Source organism: Stegostoma tigrinum, chromosome 42 (genome assembly GCF_030684315.1).
Source record: "Stegostoma tigrinum isolate sSteTig4 chromosome 42, sSteTig4.hap1, whole genome shotgun sequence".
Taxonomy (NCBI): domain Eukaryota; kingdom Metazoa; phylum Chordata; class Chondrichthyes; order Orectolobiformes; family Stegostomatidae; genus Stegostoma; species Stegostoma tigrinum.
Genome location: NC_081395.1, coordinates 10,958,057 through 10,979,516, shown reverse-complemented (window position 1 = coordinate 10,979,516; position 21,460 = coordinate 10,958,057). Strand labels below are relative to the sequence as shown.

At 52.7% G+C, this 21,460-nt stretch overlaps 1 protein-coding gene across 6 annotated transcripts in view; it reads right to left on the bottom strand.

Moving 5' to 3' along the window:
- Positions 1-21,460, bottom strand: part of LOC125449209 (RAS guanyl-releasing protein 2-like) — a 70,577-nt gene that overhangs the window by 16,463 nt on the left and 32,654 nt on the right. For 5 of the 6 annotated variants that reach the window (XM_048524896.2, XM_059641547.1, XM_059641549.1 and 2 more), the window contains exons 3-10: positions 20,168-20,270; positions 17,412-17,474; positions 16,250-16,381; positions 13,081-13,231; positions 11,408-11,581; positions 10,645-10,761; positions 9,330-9,605; positions 1,579-1,659 (exon numbers count right to left, since the gene is read on the bottom strand). In XM_048524896.2, the coding sequence (XP_048380853.1) occupies positions 1,579-1,659; positions 9,330-9,605; positions 10,645-10,761; positions 11,408-11,581; positions 13,081-13,231; positions 16,250-16,381; positions 17,412-17,474; positions 20,168-20,270 (1,097 nt within the window). The remainder of the gene's footprint in view (positions 1-1,578; positions 1,660-9,329; positions 9,606-10,644; positions 10,762-11,407; positions 11,582-13,080; positions 13,232-16,249; positions 16,382-17,411; positions 17,475-20,167; positions 20,271-21,460) is intronic. The other variant, XM_048524897.2, reaches the window with a different exon arrangement.

The window sequence follows — 21,460 nt, the reverse complement described above, 5'->3', positions numbered from 1 at the left end:
CTCCAACGGATCTAAGATGTGCAGTTTCGGATGGATTGGCCGTGCTAAATTACTCCATAATGCCCAGGGATGAGTAGATTAGGTGGGTTATAGGGGAATGGGTCTGTGTGGGATGCTCTGAGGGTCGGCGTGGACTTGTTGGGCCAAAGGAGCTGTTTCCATATGGTAGGGACTCTAGATTGTATCCATGTCCCCATCCAGATGCCTTTTAAATGCTGTAACTGTACCAGCCTCCACCACTTCCTCTGGCAGTTCATTCCATACACGCACCACCCTCTGTGTGAAAAAGTTACCCCTCAGGTCCCTTTTAAACCTTTGCCCTCTCACCTTAAACCTGTGCCCCTCTAGTTTTGGACTCCCGTACCCTGGGGAAAATGGCCCTGTCTATTCACACTATCCGTGCCCCTCATGATTTTATAAACTTCTATAAGATCACCCCTCAGTCTCCGATGCTCCAGGGAAAATATCAGAGCTGGGAGGGCCATGTTGCGGATGTACAGGACATGGGTTAGGGTCACTTTTGCAAAACTGCGTTCAGTTCTAGTCTCCCTGCTGTAGGGAGGATGTTGTGAAACTTCAAAGGATTCAGAAAAGATTCATAAAGCACTGACCCTCCGACAGTGCCCGCTCCCTCAGCACTGAACCTCCGACAGTGCGGCGCTCCCTCGGCACTGACCCTCCGACAGTGCGGCTCTCCCTCAGCACTGACCCTCTGACAGTGCCTGCTCCCTCAGCACTGACCCTCCAACAGTGCGGTGCTCCCTCAGCACTGACCCTCCAACAGTGCCGACTCCCTCAGCACTGACCCTTCGACAGTGTGGCGCGTCCTCAGCACTGACCGTCCGACAGTGCGGCGCTCCCTCAGCACTGACCCTCCAACAGTGCCCACTCCCTCAGCACTGACCCTCCGACAGTGGGGCCCTCCCTCAGCACTGACCCTCCGACAGTGCCCACTCCCTCAGCACTGACCCTCCGACAGTGCCCGCTCCCTCAGCACTAACCCTCTGACAGTGTCCGCTCCCTCAGCACTAACCCTCTGATAGTGCCTACTCCCTCAGCACTGACCCTCCAACAGTGCCCGCTCCCTCAGCATTGACCCTCTGACAGTGCCCACTCCCTCCGCACTGACCCTTCGACAGTGCAGCACTTCCCTTGGCACTGACCCTCTGACAGTGCCCGCTCCCTCAGCACTGAACCTCTGACAGTGCCCACTCCCTCAGCACTGACCCTCTGACAGTGCCCGCTCCCTCAGCACTGAACCTCTGACAGTGCCTGCTCCCTCAGCACTGAACCTCTGACACTGCCCACTCCCTCAGTACTGACCCTCTGGCAGTGCCCACTCCCTCCGCACTGACCCTTCGACAGTGCGGCACTTCCCTCAGCACTGACCCTCTGACAGTGTGGCACTCCCTGAGTACTGACCCTCTGACAGTGCCCGCTCCCTCAGCACTGACCCTCTGACAGTACGGCTCTGCCTGATTACCACTCTGGGAGTATGTTGCGGTATTAATGGCTTTAAGGTATGGGTGGAGCTGGCTTCATAGTCTGCAAATGCAATAAACGGAACTCCTTACTTACCGCAGATTTGGATGTGCGAGGTTCCCGTGACAAGGACAGTTTGTAAATCTCATCGTCGGTGTGGAACTGGTCCAGGGAGACCTGTAATTGGCATTATAAGGTTACTGCAGGCATGGAAGGAGTGTTGCTCTCCTCAAAGGAGTAATGATGCAATGTGGATCTAATCAAGGGTCCATGTGGATTGCTCTGCTTCAACTCGGCTCCGATTGCAATGAGAGCTAATTCATTTAATTCCTTATCTCTAGCAGTTTTGATCAAGAGTGGTTTATCAACAAGTTTCTGAAAAGCCACACTGGTTAATTGTTTTCATAAAATGTCTTTGATGCAAATGAATAATACGTTAAAAGACACATTGAGTAGTATAAATATTTAACCCTATAAATCTTGCAGAGACACGCACACACACGCACACAGCCTCCCACACACACACCAGACACAGACACACCTTCTTCCCTCTCACATACACACTCATAAACACACTCTCATTCACGCACACGTGCACACACACACACACATAATTACTCAGTCACATGCACACTCTCACGTACACATACAATATCTCTTTCTCTCGCATACACACTTTCTCACACACTCTCTCTCAAACACACTTTTTCTCACATACACACACGTGCATACACACACATGCACACACACTCATGTGCACACACACACACACATTAATTCACAAACACACACGTGCACACACACCCACACACATGTGCACACACACACACATGCACTCACACACTCTCACTCACACACATACGCACGTGCACACACACACACACACATACACACACTCACACACACACATGTGCACACTCACACACACATATATATACACACATTAACTCACAATCACTCACACACACATGTGCACACACACCCACGCACACATGCACACACACACACTCTCATGCACTCACACACTCACTCACTCTCACTCACACACACATACACACACTCTCACACGTGCACACTCACACACACATATATATACACACATTAATTCACAATCACTCATACACACATGTGCACACACACCCACGCACACATGCACACACACACACTCTCATGCACTCACACACTCACTCACTCTCACTCACACACACATACACACACACACACACACATAAACACACACATTAATTCACACACACACACAAAATCACAGTCTCTCATACACACATTCACACACACACACTCACTCACACTCACACTTTCTCACACACACACAGTCTCACACACGTGCACACACACACACACTCTGACACACATACACACTCTCTCTCACACACACACACACACACACACACACACGCTGACACACACACACACTCTCCCTCTTCTCTCTCACACACACATATACACACACATACTTTTGCTTAAGTAAATGTCACAAACACAACAGAGATTTTTTTTCTGGAAATAAAATATCTAACCAGTTGCATGAGTGAGTTATCCTCGTGGGCGATACATAAAGCATGAGATTGCCCACAGTCTGATGCTCTGGCAGTCTGGTGTATGTGAGCAAGTCACTAATATAACATGGGCAAAGAACAAAGAAACCTACAGCACAGGAACAGGCCCTTCGGCCCTCCAAGCCTGTGCTGATCCAGATCCTCTGTCTAAACCTGTCGCCTATTTTCCAACGATCTGTATCCCTCTGCTCCCCGCCCATTCATGTACCTGTCCAGGTACATCTTAAAAGACACTATTGTGTCTGCCTCTACCACCTCCGCTGGCAACGCGTTCTAGGCACCCACCACCCTCTGCGTAAGGAACTTTCCACGCATATCTCCCTTAAAAATTTTCCTCCTCTCACTTTGAACTCATGACCCCTAGTAATTGAGTCCCCCACTCTGGGAAAAAGCTTCCTGCTATCCACCCTGTCTATACCCCTCATGATTTTGTAGACCTCAATCAGGTCCCCCCTCAATCTCCGTCTTTCTAATGAAAATAATCCTAATCTACTCAACTTCTCTTCATAGCTAGCACCCTCCATACGAGGCAACATCCTGGTGAACCTCCTCTGCACCCTCTCCAAAGCATCCACATCCTTTTGGTAATGTGGCAACCAGAACTGTACACAGTACTCCAAATGTGGCCAAACCAAAGTCCTATACAACTGCAACATGACCTGCCAACTCTTGTACTCAATACCCCGCCCAATGAAGGAAAGCATGCCATATCCCGCCTTGACCACTCTATTGACCTGCGTTGTCACCTTCAGGGAACAATGGACCCGAACACCCAGATCTCTCTCTCGTTATCAATTTTCCCTAGGACTTTTCCATTTACTGTATAGTTCGCCCTTGAATTTGATCTTCCAAAATGCATCACCTCGCATTTGCCCAGATTGAACTCCATCTGCCATTTATCTGCCCAACTCGCCAATCCATCTGTATTTTGCTGCATTGTCCGACAGTCCCCTTCACTATCAGCTACTCCACCAATCTTAGTGTCATCAGCGAACTTGCTGATCAGACCACCGACACCTTCCTCCAGATCATTTACATATATCACAAACAACAGTGGTCCCAGCACAGATCCCTGTGGAACACCACTGGTCACAGGTCTCCAATTTGAGAAACTCCCTTCCACTACAACTCTCTGTCTCCTGTTGCCCAGCCAGTCCTCTCTCCATCTAGCTAGCACACCCTGGACCCCATGCGAGTTCATTTTCTCCATCAGCCATCCATGGGGAACATGATCAAACACCTTACTGAAGCCCATGTATATGACATCCATGGCCCTTCCCTCGTCTATCAAGTTTGTCACTTCCTCAAAGAATTCTATCAGGTTGATAAGACATGTCCTACCCTGCACAAAATCATGCTGCCTATCACTGATTAACCCATTTTCTTCCAAATATAAATAGATCCTTATCGCTCAGTATCTTCTCCAGTAGCTTCCCTACCACTGGCGTCAGGCTCACAAGTCTATAATTGCCTGGATTATCCCTGCGACCCTTCTGAAACAAGGGGACAACATTAGCAATTCTCCAGTCCTCCAGGGCCTCACCTTTTCTCAAGGATGCTGCAAAGATATCTGTTAATGCCCCAGCTATTTTCTCTCTCGCTTCCCTCAGAAACCTGGGATATATCCCATCTGGACCTGGGGACTTGTCCAACCTCATGCCTTTTAGAATTCCCAACACTTCCCCCCCTCCTTATGCCAACTTGACCTAGAGTAATCAAACATCTATCCATAACCTCAACATCCATTACGTCCCTCTCCTTGGGGAATACCGACGCAACGTGGATCAGCTCTCTGAGGTTTTACAGATACAGCTCACTTGGGAATCCTTCAGATGTTCTTCTCATCATTCTTTCAGAAGTATAATTAGGATTTCAATCTGATTTCATGAGCTGGGTTTTCTTTTCAGAAATGAGAGTGATCAGCTGGGCACCTTGTTCTTAGCATGCTTCCTCCAACTCACCTTGTAGGGTTTTCTATAACCCAGCTTTTTCTCAGAAGGCTTTCCTCCAAACCAGCTTGTTCTTGGCAGGCTTTCCTCTAACTTGCCTTGCAGGCTATCCTGCAACTTAAACTATCCCTAGCAGACAGTGCTCCGGCTGAACCAGATAAAACAAGTAACTCTGACCCAGCATGTTTTAATATAAATATAACTTTAATTTTAATATAAATCTAACTTGGAAAATGGGTGAGGATTAAAATGCAGAATTGTCTTGTTGTAATCACTGTAGGTAGACTTGATTTCATCAATTTTGTAGCGATAAAGCCCTGTGCATGAATATTATTCTTCAGGGGGAGGGGGGAAATGAGAATACATGACACCACGGTTGAGTTTTCATGTAAACAAACAGGACCAAGATTTAAGGTTGAGGTAACAGGGATCTGACAGAGCTTGGGAATTATAAACGAGTGCTGAGGACACAGTATTTATGGGATCCTCTCTGGGCAGCTCTGATAGATCATAAATAAAGCCACATTTTGCTAAATCCGTGCAGCCCCAGGATATGGGGGTGGGACCCGGGTTCGATCCCATCCTCAGGCGGCCGTCCGTCTATGTGGAGTATGCACTTTCTCCCGGTGTCTGCGTGAATTTCCTCTGAGAGCTCTGGTTTCCTCCCACAGTCCAAAGATGCGCAGGTTAGGGTGGGATGGCCGTGCTAAATTGTTCCATACTGTCCCAGGGATGTGCGGGTTAGGGTGGATTGGCCATGCTAAATTGTCCCATAGTGCCCAGGGATGTGCGGGTTAGGGTGGATTAGCCGTGCTAAATTGTCCCATAGTGCCCAGGGATGTGCAGGTTAGGGTGGATTGGCTGTGCTAAATTGTCCCATAGTGCCCAGGGATGTGCTGGTTAGGGTGGATTGGCCGTGCTAAATTGTCCCATAGTGCCCAGGGATGTGCGGGTTAGGGTGGATTGGCCGTGCTAAATTGTCCCATAGAGCCCAGGGATGTGCGGGTTAGGGTGGATTGGCCGTGCTAAATTGTCCCATAGTGCCCAGGGATGTGCGGGTTAGGGTGGATTGGCCGTGCTAAATTGCCCCATAGTGCCCAGGGATGTGCAGGTTAGGGTGGATTGGCCGTGCTAAATTGTCCCATAGTGTCCAGGGATGTGCAGGTTAGGGTGGATTGGCCGTGCTAAATTGTCCCATAGTGTCCAGGGATGTGCAGGTTAGTGTGGATTGGCCGTGCTAAATTGTCCCATAGTGCCCAGGGATGTGCAGGGTAGGGTGGATTGGCCGTGCTAAATTGTCCCATAGTGCCCAGGGATGTGCGGGTTAGGGTGGATTGGCCGTGCTAAATTGTCCCATAGTGCCCAGGGATGTGCGGGTTAGGGTGGATTGGCCGTGCTAAATTGTCACATAGTGCCCAGGGATGTGCAGGTTAGGGTGGATTGGCCGTGCTAAATTGCCCCATAGTGTCCAGGGATGTGCAGGTTAGGGTGGATTGGCCGTGCTAAATTGTCCCATAGTGCCCAGGGATGTGCAGGTTAGGGTGGATTGGCCGTGCTAAATTGTCCCATAGTGCCCAGGGATGTGCGGGTTAGGGTGGATTGGCCGTGCTAAATTGTCCCATAGTGCCCAGGGATGTGCGGGTTAGGGTGGATTGGCCGTGCTAAATTGTCACATAGTGCCCAGGGATGTGCAGGTTAGGGTGGATTGGCCGTGCTAAATTGCCCCATAGTGTCCAGGGATGTGCAGGTTAGGGTGGACTGGCCGTGCTAAATTGCCCCATAGTGCCCAGGGATGTGCAGGTTAGGGTGGATTGGCCGTGCTAAATTGCCCCATAGTGTCCAGGGATGTGCAGGTTAGGGTGGACTGGCCGTGCTAAATTGCCCCATAGTGCCCAGGGATGTGCGGGTTAGGGTGGATTGGCCGTGCTAAATTGTCCCATAGTGTCCAGGGATGTGCAGGTTAGGGTGTATTGGCCGTGCTAAATTGTCCCATAGTGCCCAGGGATGTGCAGGTTAGGGTGGATTGGCCGTGCTAAATTGTCCCATAGTGCCCAGGGATGTGCAGGTTAGGGTGGATTGGCCGTGCTAAATTGCCCCATAGTGCCCAGGGATGTGCAGGTTAGGGTGGATTGGCCGTGCTAAATTGTCCCATAGTGCCCAGGGATGTGCAGGTTAGGGTGGATTGGCCGTGCTAAATTGTTCCATAGTGCCCAGGGATGTGCGCGTTAGGGTGGATTGGCCGTGCTAAATTGTCCCATAGTGCCCAGGGATGTGCGGGTTAGGGTGGATTGGTCATGCTAAATTGTCCCATAGTGCCCAGGGATGTGCAGGTTAGGGTGGATTGACCGTGCTAAATTGTCCCATAGTGCCCAGGGATGTGCAGGTTAGGGTGGATTGGCTGTGCTAAATTGTCCCGTAGTGCCCAGGGATGTGCAGGTTAGGGTGGATTGGCCGTGCTAAATTGCCCCATAGTGCCCAGGGATGTGCAGGTTAGGGTGGATTGGCCGTGCTAAATTGTCCCATAGTGCCCAGGGATGTGCAGGTTAGGATGGGTTGGCCGTGCTAAATTGTCCCATAGTGCCCAGGGATGTGCAGGTTAGGATGGATTGGCCGTGCTAAATTGTTCCATAGTGCCCAGGGATGTGCAGGTTAGGGTGGATTGGCCGTGCTAAACTGTCCCATAGTGCCCAGGGATGTGCAGGTTAGGGTGGGTTGGCCGTGCTAAATTGTCCCATAGTGTCCAGGGATGTGCGGGTTAGGGTGGATTGGCCGTGCTAAATTGTCCCATAGTGCCCAGGGATGTGCAGGTTAGGGTGGATTGGCCGTGCTAAATTGTCCCATAGTGCCCAGGGATGTGCGGGTTAGGGTGGATTGGCCATGCTAAATTGTCCCATAGTGCCCAGGGATGTGCAGGTTAGGGTGGATTGGCCGTGCTAAACTGTCCCATAGTGCCCAGGGATGTGCAGGTTAGGGTGGGTTGGCCGTGCTAAATTGTTCCATAGTGCCCAGGGATGTGCAGGTTAGGGTGGATTGGCCGTGCTAAATTGTCCCATAGTGCCCAGGGATGTACAGGTTAGGGTGGATTGGCCGTGCTAAATTGTCCCATAGTGCCCAGGGATGTGCTGGTTAGGGTGGATTGGCCGTGCTAAATTGTCCCATAGTGCCCAGGGATGTGCGGGTGAGGGTGGATTGGCCGTGCTAAATTGTCCCATAGTGCACAGGGATGTGCGGGTTAGGGTGGGTTGGCCGTGCTAAATTGTCCCATAGTGCCCAGGGATGTGCGGGTGAGGGTGGATTGGCCATGCTAAATTGTCCCATAGTGCCCAGGGATGTGCGGGTGAGGGTGGATTGGCTGTGGGAAATGTAGGGGGAGCAGGGACAGGGTCGGAGTGGGTCTGGATGGGATGCTCTTTGTTGGGGTGCTTGGGGGCGTGGCGCTGGTGAGGTCAGTCTGGATGTGATGGCCTGCTCCCACACTGCAGGGATTCTCCAAGTAAGGGAGAAATTGTTTCTGACTGTGGATGGTTCCCTGGCTGTAGGGGACACAGATTCATCAGAATTGGCACAAGGAGCAGAGTGGGAGAGGAGGAGAAACATATCAGATGTGGTCACTAATGGCTGCAATTCTGTTCTGGGGAGTAATTTAGCTTTGGGAAAGGAGAAATCAGGGTCATCCTATTTATCACTCAACCAACATCAGCAATGTAAAAATCGACAACAGATGGTTCTGCATTTCCCGAGTGGGAAAATGGCAAAAGTTATACGAGTAAGCTGTTCACCCCTTCGAGCCTGCTCCCCCATTCAGTGGCTGATCTGATCATCCTGAACCCCACTTTCCTGCCTTCCCCCCCTCGAATCCCTTTCCTGATTGAAAATCTATCTCAGTCTTGCATCTGCTCAATGACCCAGCCTCTACAGCCCTCTGCAGTAAAGAATTCCACAGGCTCACTCCCCTGAGATAAGAAATTCCTCCTCATCCCTGTCTCTGAAGGGGAGACCTTACTCTGAGATGATGCCCCTCTGGTACTAGACTCTCCCAGAAGGAGAAACAGCCTCTCCACACCAAATCTGGCAAAGTCCCTCCGAGAATTTGTGCTTCAATAGGGCCCCCTCTCATTCCTCTAACCTCCGACAAGTACAGGCCTTCCCTCCAATATACTCGTCTCCCATTCTTCCTGGGATCTTTCTCTGCCCTTAGCTTCCTGCTGCGATGGCACTTTGGACAGGTACCTCGTGGGCTGTGGACGTGGGGTTGGGGGGTGTATTGGTTGTTGGCGACAGGTGCTAACCGAATGCAGTTCTCCCTGGAGGCCCCACCTACCGTCAGCAGGTTGACCAGGTCCATGCTGGGCTCGATGGGGGGCGCGGTGGACTGGATACGGATGAGATCGTTGAGGATGGAGTACAGCTGCTGCATCTTCACCACATTGAGGCGGCCCTCCTCCAGCCAATCCGGGAGGGCCAGGTGGACGGCCAGCAGGTCCTTGAGGTGCACGCCCAGAATGGGGAACTTGAAACCCGAGGACTCAGAAAAGCACTTGCGGTAGTTACTGTAGTTCCCGCAGGTCGTCACCAGCTCCGTCAGGCTGTCCGAAATCTGGGCGGGAGGGAGGAAAGGTCAGGCGGAGTCGGTGCAGGGTCTGCCCGTGTGGCAAACCACCCTTTCTCGCACTGAGCTCATCAGCTGCCCAAGCTCTCAAGAGAAGGGGTGACCACGATATTTAGCCAGCTGTGTGGGCACCATTTTGGACGGTTAGAGGCGCCCTTGGGGAGAATGCACCTGCTCGTGATGATTGACAGTTAACCACCAAGCTCTGCAAAATTTGGAAACCAGGCAGGGTCACCTCTCACTGGTCAGGGCCTTTCTCTGAGAAGCAAATCAACAAATTACCATCATTGCATCTATGGACCTGGTACAATTTTTGCGAAAGACCCTGGTGAGGGGAGGCTTCAACAAAATGTGTCCCTTCTCAGGAATGATTTATTTCAACATTGCAGGCTGCTACAGCAAAGATGTCATTAAACCTGAAAAGATTCAGAAAAGATTTACGAGGATGTTGCTGGGGTCGGAGGGTTTGAGCTACAGGGAGGGGCTGGGGCTATTTTCCCCGGAGTGTCGGAGGCTGAGGGGGTGACCTTATAGAGGTTTATAAAATCATGAGGGGCATGGATAGGCTGAATAGACAAGGTCTTTTCCCCAGGGTAGGTGGAATCTAAAACTAGAGGGGCATAGGTTTAAGGTGAGGGGGGAAAGATTTAAAAGGGACCTGAGGGGTAACATTTTCACACAGAGGGTGGTGCGTGTATGGAAGGAGCTGCCAGAGGAAGTGGTGGGGGCTGGTACAGTTACAGCATTTAAAAGGCACCGGGATGGGGACATGAATAGGAAGGGTTTAGAGGGATATGGGCCACATGCTGGCAAATGGGACTGGATTAATTTAGGATATTGGGTTGGCATGGACTGGTTGGACCGAAGGGCCTGTTTCTCTCTGATACTGTGACTCTACGTTTGATGGAAATATTTCACTGAATACTCAGGGTGTGGATCACGGGGGATTTATAACGCTGATTCACTGTAAGAACCCTGTCTCCGTCTGGTGCGCAGTTCACGAGGAAACATTCCTATTGGCTCCTACCTTGATGACATCAGGGCTGACGTAATGATATGTCTCCTTCAGGCGGGAAATAGCGCTGTGACTCAACCCTCCAATCACAGCCATCAGGGTGTTGTAGTTCCGTAGCTGTAGGAGTCTCTGCAGGGAGCACAACACAGAGTGAGGGCAACATGCACAGGGAGCTTTACTCTGGATCTAACCCCATGCTGTCCCTGTCCCTGGGCGTGTTTGCTGGGGAACAGTGTAGAGGGAGCTTTACCCTGTATCTAATCCCATGCTGTCCCTGTCCCTGGGAGTGTCTGATGGGCGACAGAGTAGAGGGACCTTTACTCTGTATCTAACCCTTTGCTGTCCCTGTCCCTGGGAGTGTTTGATGGGGGACAGTGTAGAGTGAGCATTACTCTGTATCTAACCCCGTGCTGTCCCTGTCCTGGGGAGTGTTTGATGGGGGACAGTGTAGAGTGAGGTTTACCCTCTATCTAACCCCGTGCTGTCCCTGGGGAGTTATTGATAGGGGCACAGCGTAGAGAGAGCTTTACTCTGAATCTAACCCCGTGCTGTCCCTGTCCTGGGAGTGTTTGATGGGGATTGCGCAGAGAGAGCTTTACTCTGTATCTAACCCCTGTCCCTGGGGAGTGTATGATGGGGGGGGGGGGCGGAATGGTGTAGAGGAAGCTTTACTCCGTATCTGAGCCCTAATCTACGTGCGTGATCAGGTGAGAGTTTCATGCCACGGACCAGATTGGCCAGCTTGAGCCTGTGACCTTTGACCCAGGCCACTTACCTGGGCGACATGTATGAATTTGGTGATGACCTCTGCCCTCTGCTGGGGGGTGTGCATGCTCAGTACCATCATCTGCACCCACTGGGAGACACTGTTGAAGAGACTGATGAACCGCTCCAGAATGGGGTTGTCCTTTGTGCAGCCATGTTTTGCAAAGCTGTGGTAGTCGCGGAACTGCCCGGAGAAAGGGTTACCATCAGTTGGCGACATGTCGGGGCAGAGGGTGTTCGGGTGGACGGAAATTTACACATTCAGTTCAGAGATAGAGTCAGGAAAAAAATCTCACGGTCGCATCTTAGCCCTCCCCTCCCAGCCCGAGGGGGATTAGCCCGGCCCAACCAGCAGCACTACAGCTCCGCCAACTGGATGGAGGGTATAACCGCAGGACAGTTTTACGGGGATGCGCTCACCTAATCAACACAGTACTCTGTTTCAATTCACCGCACCGCAAACAAAACCCTTTGCAGCTATTTCCGCACATATCTGGCTCAACAGCGTCCAAAGGGAGCGCCGTAATGTCGGAGGGTCAGTGCTGTGGGAGTGGGCATTGTCGGAGGGTCAGTGCTGTGGGAGCAGGCGCTGTCGGAGGGTCAGTGCTGTGGGAGTGGGCATTGTCGGAGGGTCAGTGCTGTGGGAGCAGGCGCTGTCGGAGGGTCAGTGCTGTGGGAGCGGGCGCTGTTGGAGGGTCAGTGCTGTGGGAGCGGGCGCTGTTGGAGGGTCAGTGCTGAGGGAGCAGGCGCTGTCGGAGGGTCAGTGCTGAGGGAGCAGGCGCTGTCGGAGGGTCAGTACTGTGGGAGCGGGCACTGTCGGAGGGTCAGTGCTGAGGGAGTGGGCACTGTCGGAGGGTCAGTGCTGAGGGAGTGGGCACTGTCGGAGAGTCATTGCTGAGGGAGTGGGCACTGTCAGAGGGTCAGTGCTGTGGGAGCAGGCGCTGTCGGAGGGTCATTGCTGAGGGAGTGGGCACTGTCGGAGGGTCAGTGCTGTGGGAGCAGGCGCTGTCAGAGGGTCATTGCTGAGGGAGTGGGCACTGTCAGAGGGTCATTGCTGAGGGAGTGGGCACTGTCGGAGGGTCATTGCTGAGGGAGCGGGCACTGTCGGAGGGTCAGTGCTGAGGGAGCGGGCACTGTTGGAGGGTCAGTGCTGAGGGAGCGGGCACTGTCGGAGGGTCAGTGCTGAGGGAGTGGGCGCTGTCGGAGGGTCAGTGCTGAGGGAGCGGGCACTGTCGGAGGGTCAGTGCTGAGGGAGTGGGCGCTGTCGGAGGGTCAGTGCTGAGGGAGTGGACACTGTCGGAGGGTCAGTGCTGAGGGAGCGGGCACTGTCGGAGGGTCAGTGCTGAGGGAGTGGACACTGTCGGAGGGTCAGTGCTGAGGGAGCGGGCACTGTCGGAGGGTCAGTGCTGAGGGAGCACTGTGCACCCTGCTATCTCTGTGGATCCTATATTGCCCGGTAGGATGCTTGGCAATGCACTGACTGGTTGCGATGGCCATTGTGACCAACCTGAGATGTTGAAAGGTGCTACAGGAACGCATTGCTCCCTTTCCATGTATTCCCGGGATTTCCCCCTCCTACACCTATCCGCCTTCCTGAGTGGTTGACCCCGATGCTGTCAGATCTCTCCCTTCCTCCCTGTGCCTCCCAGATTTACAGGCGGTGTCTGGATTCGGAATTCTCACCAGGATGCGGCAAAAAGATTTGTATTCCAGGTAGGTGAGGTGCTCCGCCAGCTCCAGTGGCCCGAGGTGATCGAACAGGAGGGACATCTTCCTGCGTTTCTGGGTGACATTGTTCCGTTGCGTGATCTGCCTCTTCCACTCGAAGGAGGGTCTGCGACAACACAGCAACCACGACGCGTGAGCGTAACAGGCGAACGTGCGCACATGCGCGCCGGGATCGCTCAGGGAAGGAAAGCGGGGAACACGCGTGCGCAACGCAGGAGGACCCACGGGGCATAAGAGGAATCAGACCGGGGAACTGTGGGGGAGAGACAACACGCAGAGATGAAGAGGAACACATGTTGGAACACAGGGGAAAGCAGGACCATCGAATCATTGAACCCCTGCAGTGCGGATGCAGGCCATTCGGCCCACTGAGTCCTCACCAACCCTCTGTAATGCATCACACCCCGACCCCTGCCCCTACCCTTACCCTGTAATCCTACATTTAGCATGGCCAATCCACCCAAACCTGCACATCCCTGGGCACTATGGGACAATTTAACACGGCCAATCCACCCTAACCTGCACATCCCTGGGCACTATGGGACAATTTAGCACGGCCAATCCACCCTAACCCGCACATCCCTGGGCACTATGGGACAATTTAGCACGGCCAATCCACCCTAACCCGCACATCCCTGGGCACTATGGGGCAATTTAGCACGGCCAATCCACCCTAACCCGCACATCCCTGGACAATATGGGACAATTTAGCACAGCCAACCCACCCTAACCTGCACATCCCTGGACACTATGGGACAATTTAGCACGGCCTATCCAGTCTAACCCGCACATCCCTGGGCACTATGGGACAATTGAACACGGCCAATCCACCCTAACCCGCACATCCCTGGGCACTATGGAACAATTTAGCACGGCCAATCCACCCTAACCCACACATCCCTGGGCACTATGGGACAATTTAACACGGCCAATCCACCCTAACCTGCACATCCCTGGGCACTATGGGGCAATTTAGCACGGACAATCCACCCTAACCTGCACATCCCTGGGCACTATGGGGCAATTTAGCACGGCCAATCCACCCACACCTGCACATCCCTGGGCACTATGGGACAATTTAGCACGGCCAATCCACCCTAACCCGCACATCCCTGGGCACTATGGGACAATTTAGCACGGCCAATCCACCCTAACCCGCACATCCCTGGGCACTATGGAACAATTTAGCACGGCCAATCCACACTAACCTACACATCCCTGGGCACTATGGGACAATTTAGCACGGCCTATCCAGTCTAACCCGCACATCCCTGGGCACTATGGGACAATTTAGCATGGCCAATCCACCCTAACCCGCACATCCCTGGACACTATGGGACAATTTAGCACGGCCAATCCACCCTAACCCGCACATCCCTGGGCACTATGGGACAATTTAGCACGGCCAATCCACCCTAACCTGCACATCCCTGGCAACTATGGGACAATTTAGCACGGCCAATCCACCCTAACCCGCACATCCCTGGGCACTATGGGACAATTTAGCACGGCCAATCCACCCTAACCTGCACATCCCTGGACACTATGGGACAATTTAGCACGGCCAGTCCACCCTAACCCACACATCCCTGGGCACTATGGGACAATTTAGCATGACCAATCCGCCCTAACCTGCACATCCCTGGACACTATGGGACAATTTAGCACGGCCAACCCACCCTAACCTGCACATCCCTGGACACTATGGGACAATTGAACACGGCCAATCCACCCTAACCTGCACATCCCTGGTCACTATGGGACAATTTAGCACGGCCAACCCACCTAACCCGCACATCCCTGGGCACTATGGGACAATTTAGCACGGCCAACCCACCCTAACCTGCACATCCCTGGGCACTATGGGACAATTTAGCATGGCCAATCCACCCTAACCCGCACATCCCTGGGCACTGTGGGGCAATTTAACACGGCCAACCCACCCTAACCCGCACATCCCTGGGCACTATGGGACAATTTAGCACGGCCAATCCACCCTAACCTGCACATCCCTGGGCACTGTGGGGCAATTTAACACGGCCAACCCACCCTAACCCGCACATCCCTGGGCACTATGGGACAATTTAGCACGGCCAATCCACCCTAACCTGCACATCCCTGGGCACTGTGGGGCAATTTAACACGGCCAACCCACCCTAACCTGCACATCCCTGGGCACTATGGGACAATTTAGCACGGCCAACCCACCCTAACCCGCACATCCCTGGGCACTATGGGACAATTTAGCATGGCCAATCCACCCTAACCTGCACATCCCTGGGCACTATGGGACAATTTAGCACGGCCAATCCACCCTAACCCGCACATCCCTGGGCACTATGGGACAATTTAGCATGGCCAATCCACCCTAACCTGCACACCCCTGGGCACTATGGGACAATTTAGCACGGTCAATCCACCCTAACCTGCACATCCCTGGGCACTATGGGACAATTTAGCACGGTCAATCCACCCTAACCTGCACATCCCTGGGCACTATGGGACAATTTAGCACGGCCAATCCACCCTAACCCGCACATCCCTGGGCACTATGGGACAATTTAGCACGGCCAATCCACCCTAACCTGCACATCCCTGGGCACTATGGGACAATTTAGCACGGCCAATCCACCCTAACCTGCACTTCCCTGGGCACTATGGGACAATTTAGCACGGCCAATCCACCCTAACCTGCACATCCCTGGGCACTATGGGACAATTTAGCACGGCCAATCCACCCTAACCTGCACATCCCTGGGCACTATGGGACAATTTCCCATGGCCAATCCACCCTAACCTGCACATCTTTGGACTGTGGAAGGAAACCGGAGCACCCGGAGGAAACCCACGCAGACACGGGGAGAATGTGCAAACTCCACACAGACATTTGCCGGAGGGTGGGATCTTAACCCGGGTCCCTGGCACCGTGAGGCAGCAGTGCCAACCACTGAGCCATCGTGCTGCCCCATGGGAAGACTTGCAAACACGGGTGTGGGGAAACACACCAGCAACGTGGGGGCAGGGGAACACACAGGGAACACAGGGAAGCATGTGGAGAACACAGAAGGAACATGGGTGACCACGTCGTGATAGACCATACCCTCCCTGACCCCAGCTTGCTTACACCTGGGAGATATCAACCAGTTGGCTGTGCCTCCGGTCTCCGGCCCTGTACACCGTCTCCTGAAGCTCCTTCATCTGTGCGGCCAGCTCGCTGTCCAGGTTAAACTCAGCAGGGAACTCCGCGATCCAGAACCTTCCAAGGTGGGCCACAGAATAGAAACCCCATGTCAGTCAACACCGACCGCAGACTGGTTCCACCCCCATGCCCCTCCCTAGCCAGCCACAACACCATCCATCTGACTCACTCCCCCACCCTATTCCACTCCAGCCCACATCCCTATATGACACAGTGTGGCCTGTTCCCTGAGCTGGGAATGTTGGCCTCAGTGCCATTATAGGGAGTGCAGAGGTCAGCTGTTCCTTAACCCATCCCACACACTCAGGAGCTGAGGGCAGGCCGACAAAGATGACCCGCTCGGTTGAATTGCCTGATTTGTCAAGGGCTCAACAGGACATTGTTCATCCTGTGCTACATTAGTGTGTGAGGGAGTATAGGAGAAAGTGTGTGTGTGTGTGTGTGTGTGTGTGTGTGTGTGTGTGTGTGTGTGTGTGTGTGTGTGTGTGTGTGTGTGTGTGTGTGTGTGTGAGAGAGAGAGTGTCTGTGAGAGTGTGTGTGTGTGAGAGTGAGTGTGTGTGTGAGAGAGAGTGCATGAGTGTGTGTGTGTGTCTGTGTGAGAGAGAGAGAGAGTGTGAGTGAGTGAGTGAGTGAGTGAGTGTGTGTGTGTGCGTGTGTGTGTGTGAGAGAGAGAGAGAGAGAGAGTGAGTGAGTGAGTGAGTGAGTGAGTGTGTGTGTGTGTGTGTGAGAGAGAGAGAGAGTGTGTGTGTGTATGTAAGAGACAGAATGAGAAAGTTAGTGTGTATCAGTGAGTGTAGCTACATTGGTGAGGGAGTTTGTGGGTGAGTGTGTGTTCAAGGGGCAGACAAGTTCACAGAACTACACATCATTTCTATGACTGGTTTGTCCATGCAGTATTCAGACTCCCTCACTCACTCACTCACTCCCTCATTCACTCCCTCCCTTACTCCCTCATTCACTGCCTCCCTCACTCCCTCCCTCATTCACTGCCTCACTCACTCACTCACTCACTCACATTCCCTTACTCACTCCCTCACTCACCCCCTCCCTCCCTCAATCACCGAGATAGTAGCGTCTGAAGAGTTACCTGACCAGTTCGCAGATTTTAAGCTGAAGGCTCTTCACATTGGAGCTGCACGCATCACGGTATGTGGCAGAGTTAAGTTTCAGCACAGGGTTAGATACAGAGTAAAGCTCCCTCTACACTGTCCCCCATCAAACACTCCCCAGGACAGGGACAGCACAGGGTTAGATACAGGGTAAAACTCCCTCTACCCTGACCCCATCAAACACACCCCCAGGACAGGGTTAGACACAGAGTAAAGCTCCCTCTACTCTGTCCCCCATCAAACACTCCCCGGGACAGGGACAGCACGGAGGTAGATCCAGAGTAAAGCTCCCTGCCCCCCCCACACTGTCCCCTATCAAACACTCCCAGGACAGGGACAGCACGGGGTTAGGTACAGAGTAAAGCTCCCTCTGCCTTTATTGATGGTGTGATTTCACTCATGCTTGGCATTCTGGGTAGTTACACCACCATGACTTGCTGAAGTGCTATGGTGAGATGGGTTTGAGGTACAGTATGCAGCATCTGCAGTGAACTGTCAGATCTATGCCCATTCTGTACCCAGTGTGCTCATGAAATGCAGCTCATCCCAGTTTCAATCCTTTCCCACATGAGTTTGTGGTGCTGTTCGAGGCAGCAGCGTGTGCAGGCGATGTGGATTGGACTGCCCTGAGGCTGTTGGCCCAGTGCATTTGAACTCTCCTGTGTAGGGTTTGGAGAGCGAGCTGTTTCTGGCTGTCGTGACCCATTCCATTTCTCAGGCTGGGTGCTGTAATTGGGCCCTGTCCTTGGGGCGAGTCGGGGATGTACTGCATTGTGCATGTATGTCTGTGTGTGGGTGCCTGGGCTCTGGTCATGTGCACGGTGGAGGTGGCGAGACTGGGTGGGTGAAGGACATGCTGACGGGGTGTGTGATAGTGAATGCGAAGGAGTGGTTGCAAGAGAGAGCGAGAGAGAAAGCAAGACCAGGCGTGGGGGCAAGAGGGTGAGAAATTGTGAGGGCTGGTGAGCTGGATAGAGAGAGTGTGAGTGTGGGAGAGAGATTGAAAGAGAGCAAGTCGGAAGGCGAAAGGATGAGGGATACTGGGATGTTGGTGAGAAAGGGAGGGCAGATGTGGATGACAGTGAGAGAACAGGTTTGGCAGAGAGGCAGACAGTGACGGTGTGGGAGAGAGAGGGGGAATACCTAATAATGTGTGCATCTGTGTGTGAAATGGGTGTGATTTGGTGTGCGTGTGTGTGTGAATGAATGAGTGTGTGAGCACGTGTGTGTGTAAGGGTGCACATGCGTATGTTGGCACATGTGTGTGTATACTTTCGAGTATATGTGAGTGAATGACTGTGTATGTCTTTGTGTTTGTGTCAACATGTTTGTGTTTGTGTATTACGAGTGTTCTGTGTGTGAGTTAGTTGTCTGTGTGAGTCTGTGTCTGTAACTGAATGTGAGTGTGTGCGATTGTGTGTGTGTGTGTCTACGAGTGTGCATCTGTAGCTGTGTGAATGTGTGTGCGCGAGTGTGTGTGTGTGCGCGTGTGCATGTCTGTATGAGTGTGCATCTGTAACTGTGTGTGGTGTGTGAGTGTATGTGTATATGTGTGTGTGTGGGTGTGTGGGTGTGTGGGTGTGTGAGTGTGTGAGTGTGTAGTGTGTGAGTGTGTATGAGTGTGTGAGTGCGTATGACTGTGTGAGTGTGTGTCTGTGTGTGAGAGAGAGTGTGTGAGTACGAGTGTGTGGGTGTGCGTGTCTGTATGAGTGTGCATCAGTAACTGTGTGTGTGTCTGTGTGTGTGGTGTGTGAGTGTTTATGTGTGTGTGTGTCTGTGTGTGTGTGTGTGTGTGTGTGTGGGCATGTGTCTGTCTGCAAGTGAATGTGAATGTGTCTGTATGAGTGTGTGTCTGTAACTATGTATGTGTGTTTGTGTGTGAGTGCATGTGTGTGTGTGTCTGTGTGTGTGTCTGTATGATTGTGTGTGTGTGTGTGTCTGTATGAGTGCATGTGTGTGTGTGCGTGTGCGTGTCGGTATGAGTGTGCATCTGTAACTGTGTGTGTTTGTGAGTGCGAGTGTGTGAGTGCGTGTGTGTGTGTCTGTATGAGTGTGCATCTGTTACTGTGTGTGTGTGTCTGTGTGTGTGCGTGTGCGTATCTGTATGAGTGTGCGTCTGTAACTGTGTGTGTGTGAGTGAGTGTGTGTAAGAGAGAGAAAGTGCATGTGTGTCAGTGTGCGTGTGTGTATGTCTGTATGTGTATGTGCATGTGTGCGTCTGTAACTGTGTGTGTGTGAGTCTGTGTGTGTGTGAGCCTGTGTGTGTATGTGTGAGTGTGTGTGAGAGAGACAGAGCGTGTGTGTGTGTGTCTGTATGTGTGCATGTGGGTGTCTGTATGAGTGTGCATCCGTAACTCTGTGTGTGTGTGTGTGTGTGTGTGTGTGTGTGTGTGTGTGAGAGAGAGAGAGAGAGTGTGTGTGGCTGTGCGTGTCTGTGTGTGAGAGAGAGTGTGTCTGTGTGTGTGTCTGTGTGTCTGTCTGTAACTGAATGTGAATGCCTGTGTGTGTGTGTGTGTGTGTGTGTGTGTCTGTGTGTGTGTCTGTGTGTGTGTGCGTGTCTGGGTAGACACACGGAGTGTGCTCCCCTGTATTTCTCTGTGCCTGTCTACATTCCCTGGCACTGAGTTCAAACCATGTTCTCCCTGAGCTCCAACTCCCAGAGAGGCAGCGGACGTTGTGGGGGTAGGGAATTGGGCCAAGGTCAGGAATCAACCAGAATCCTTCAGAAGGATATAGTGTGAGGAGTCTTCCCACCAGCTCAGTCGATGGCAGATACCACTGGTGCATCATCAGGAACATGTGAGGAAGCAACTTGTTCTTCAACCTCCCCTTATCATCTGGAGGGCAAGCAGAGAGACAGCGAGAGAGAGGGAGAGGGAGAGAGGGAGAGGGAGAGAGAGAGGGCGAGAGAGAGAGGGAGAGAGCGAGAGAAGGAGAGAGAGAGAGCAAGAGAGAGAGGGAGAGAGAGAGAGGGAGAGAGAGTGAGACAGAGAGTGAGAGAGCAAGAGACAGCGACAGAGAGAGAGGGAGAGAGAGAACGAGAGACGAGAGAGAGTGAGCGAGACAGAGAGAGAGAGCGATAGAGTGAGAGACAGAAAGGGAGAGGGAGAGAGAGAGAGAGATCGACAGAGCGGGAGACAGAGAGAGAGAGCGAGAGAGAGAGAGAGAGCGAGAGAGAGAGAGAGAGAGAGAGAGAGAGAGAGAGAAAGAACGAGAATGAGAGAGGCAGAAATGGTTAATCATGAAATCCCGAGAGTATCAAAGCAAGCTATTCAGCCCATCAAATCCACTTCAAAGAGCACCCCACCCAGACCCAATCCCACAATCCTATCCCTATACCCTGCAATGCCCATGGCCACCCCACCATACCCCGCACATCCCCGGGCACTATGGGACAATTTAGCACGGCCAATCCACCCTAACCCGCACATCCCTGGACACTATGGAACAATTTAGCACGGCCAATCCACCCTAACCTGCACATCCCTGGGCACTATGGGACAATTTAGCACGGCCAACCCACCCTAACCCGCACATCCCTGGGCACTACGGGACAATTTAGCACGGCCAACCCACCCTAACCCGCACATCCCTGGGCACTATGGGACAATTTAGCACAGCCAATCCACCCTAACCCGCACATCCCTGGGCACTATGGGACAATTTAGCACGGCCAATCCACCCTAAGCTGCACATCCCTGGGCACTATGGGACAATTTAGCACGGCCAATCCACCCTAACCCGCACATCCCTGGGCACTATGGGACAATTTAGCACGGCCAATCCACCCTAACCTGCACATCCCTGGGCACTATGGGACAATTTAGCACGGCCAATCCACCTTAACCTGCACATCCCTGGGCACTATGGGACAATTTAGCACGGCCAATCCACCCTAATCTGCACATCCCTGGGCACTATGGGGCAATTTAGCATGTCCAATCCACCCTAACCCGCACATCCCTGGGCACTATGGGGCAATTTAGCACGGCCAATCCACCCTAACCTGCACATCCCTGGGCACTAT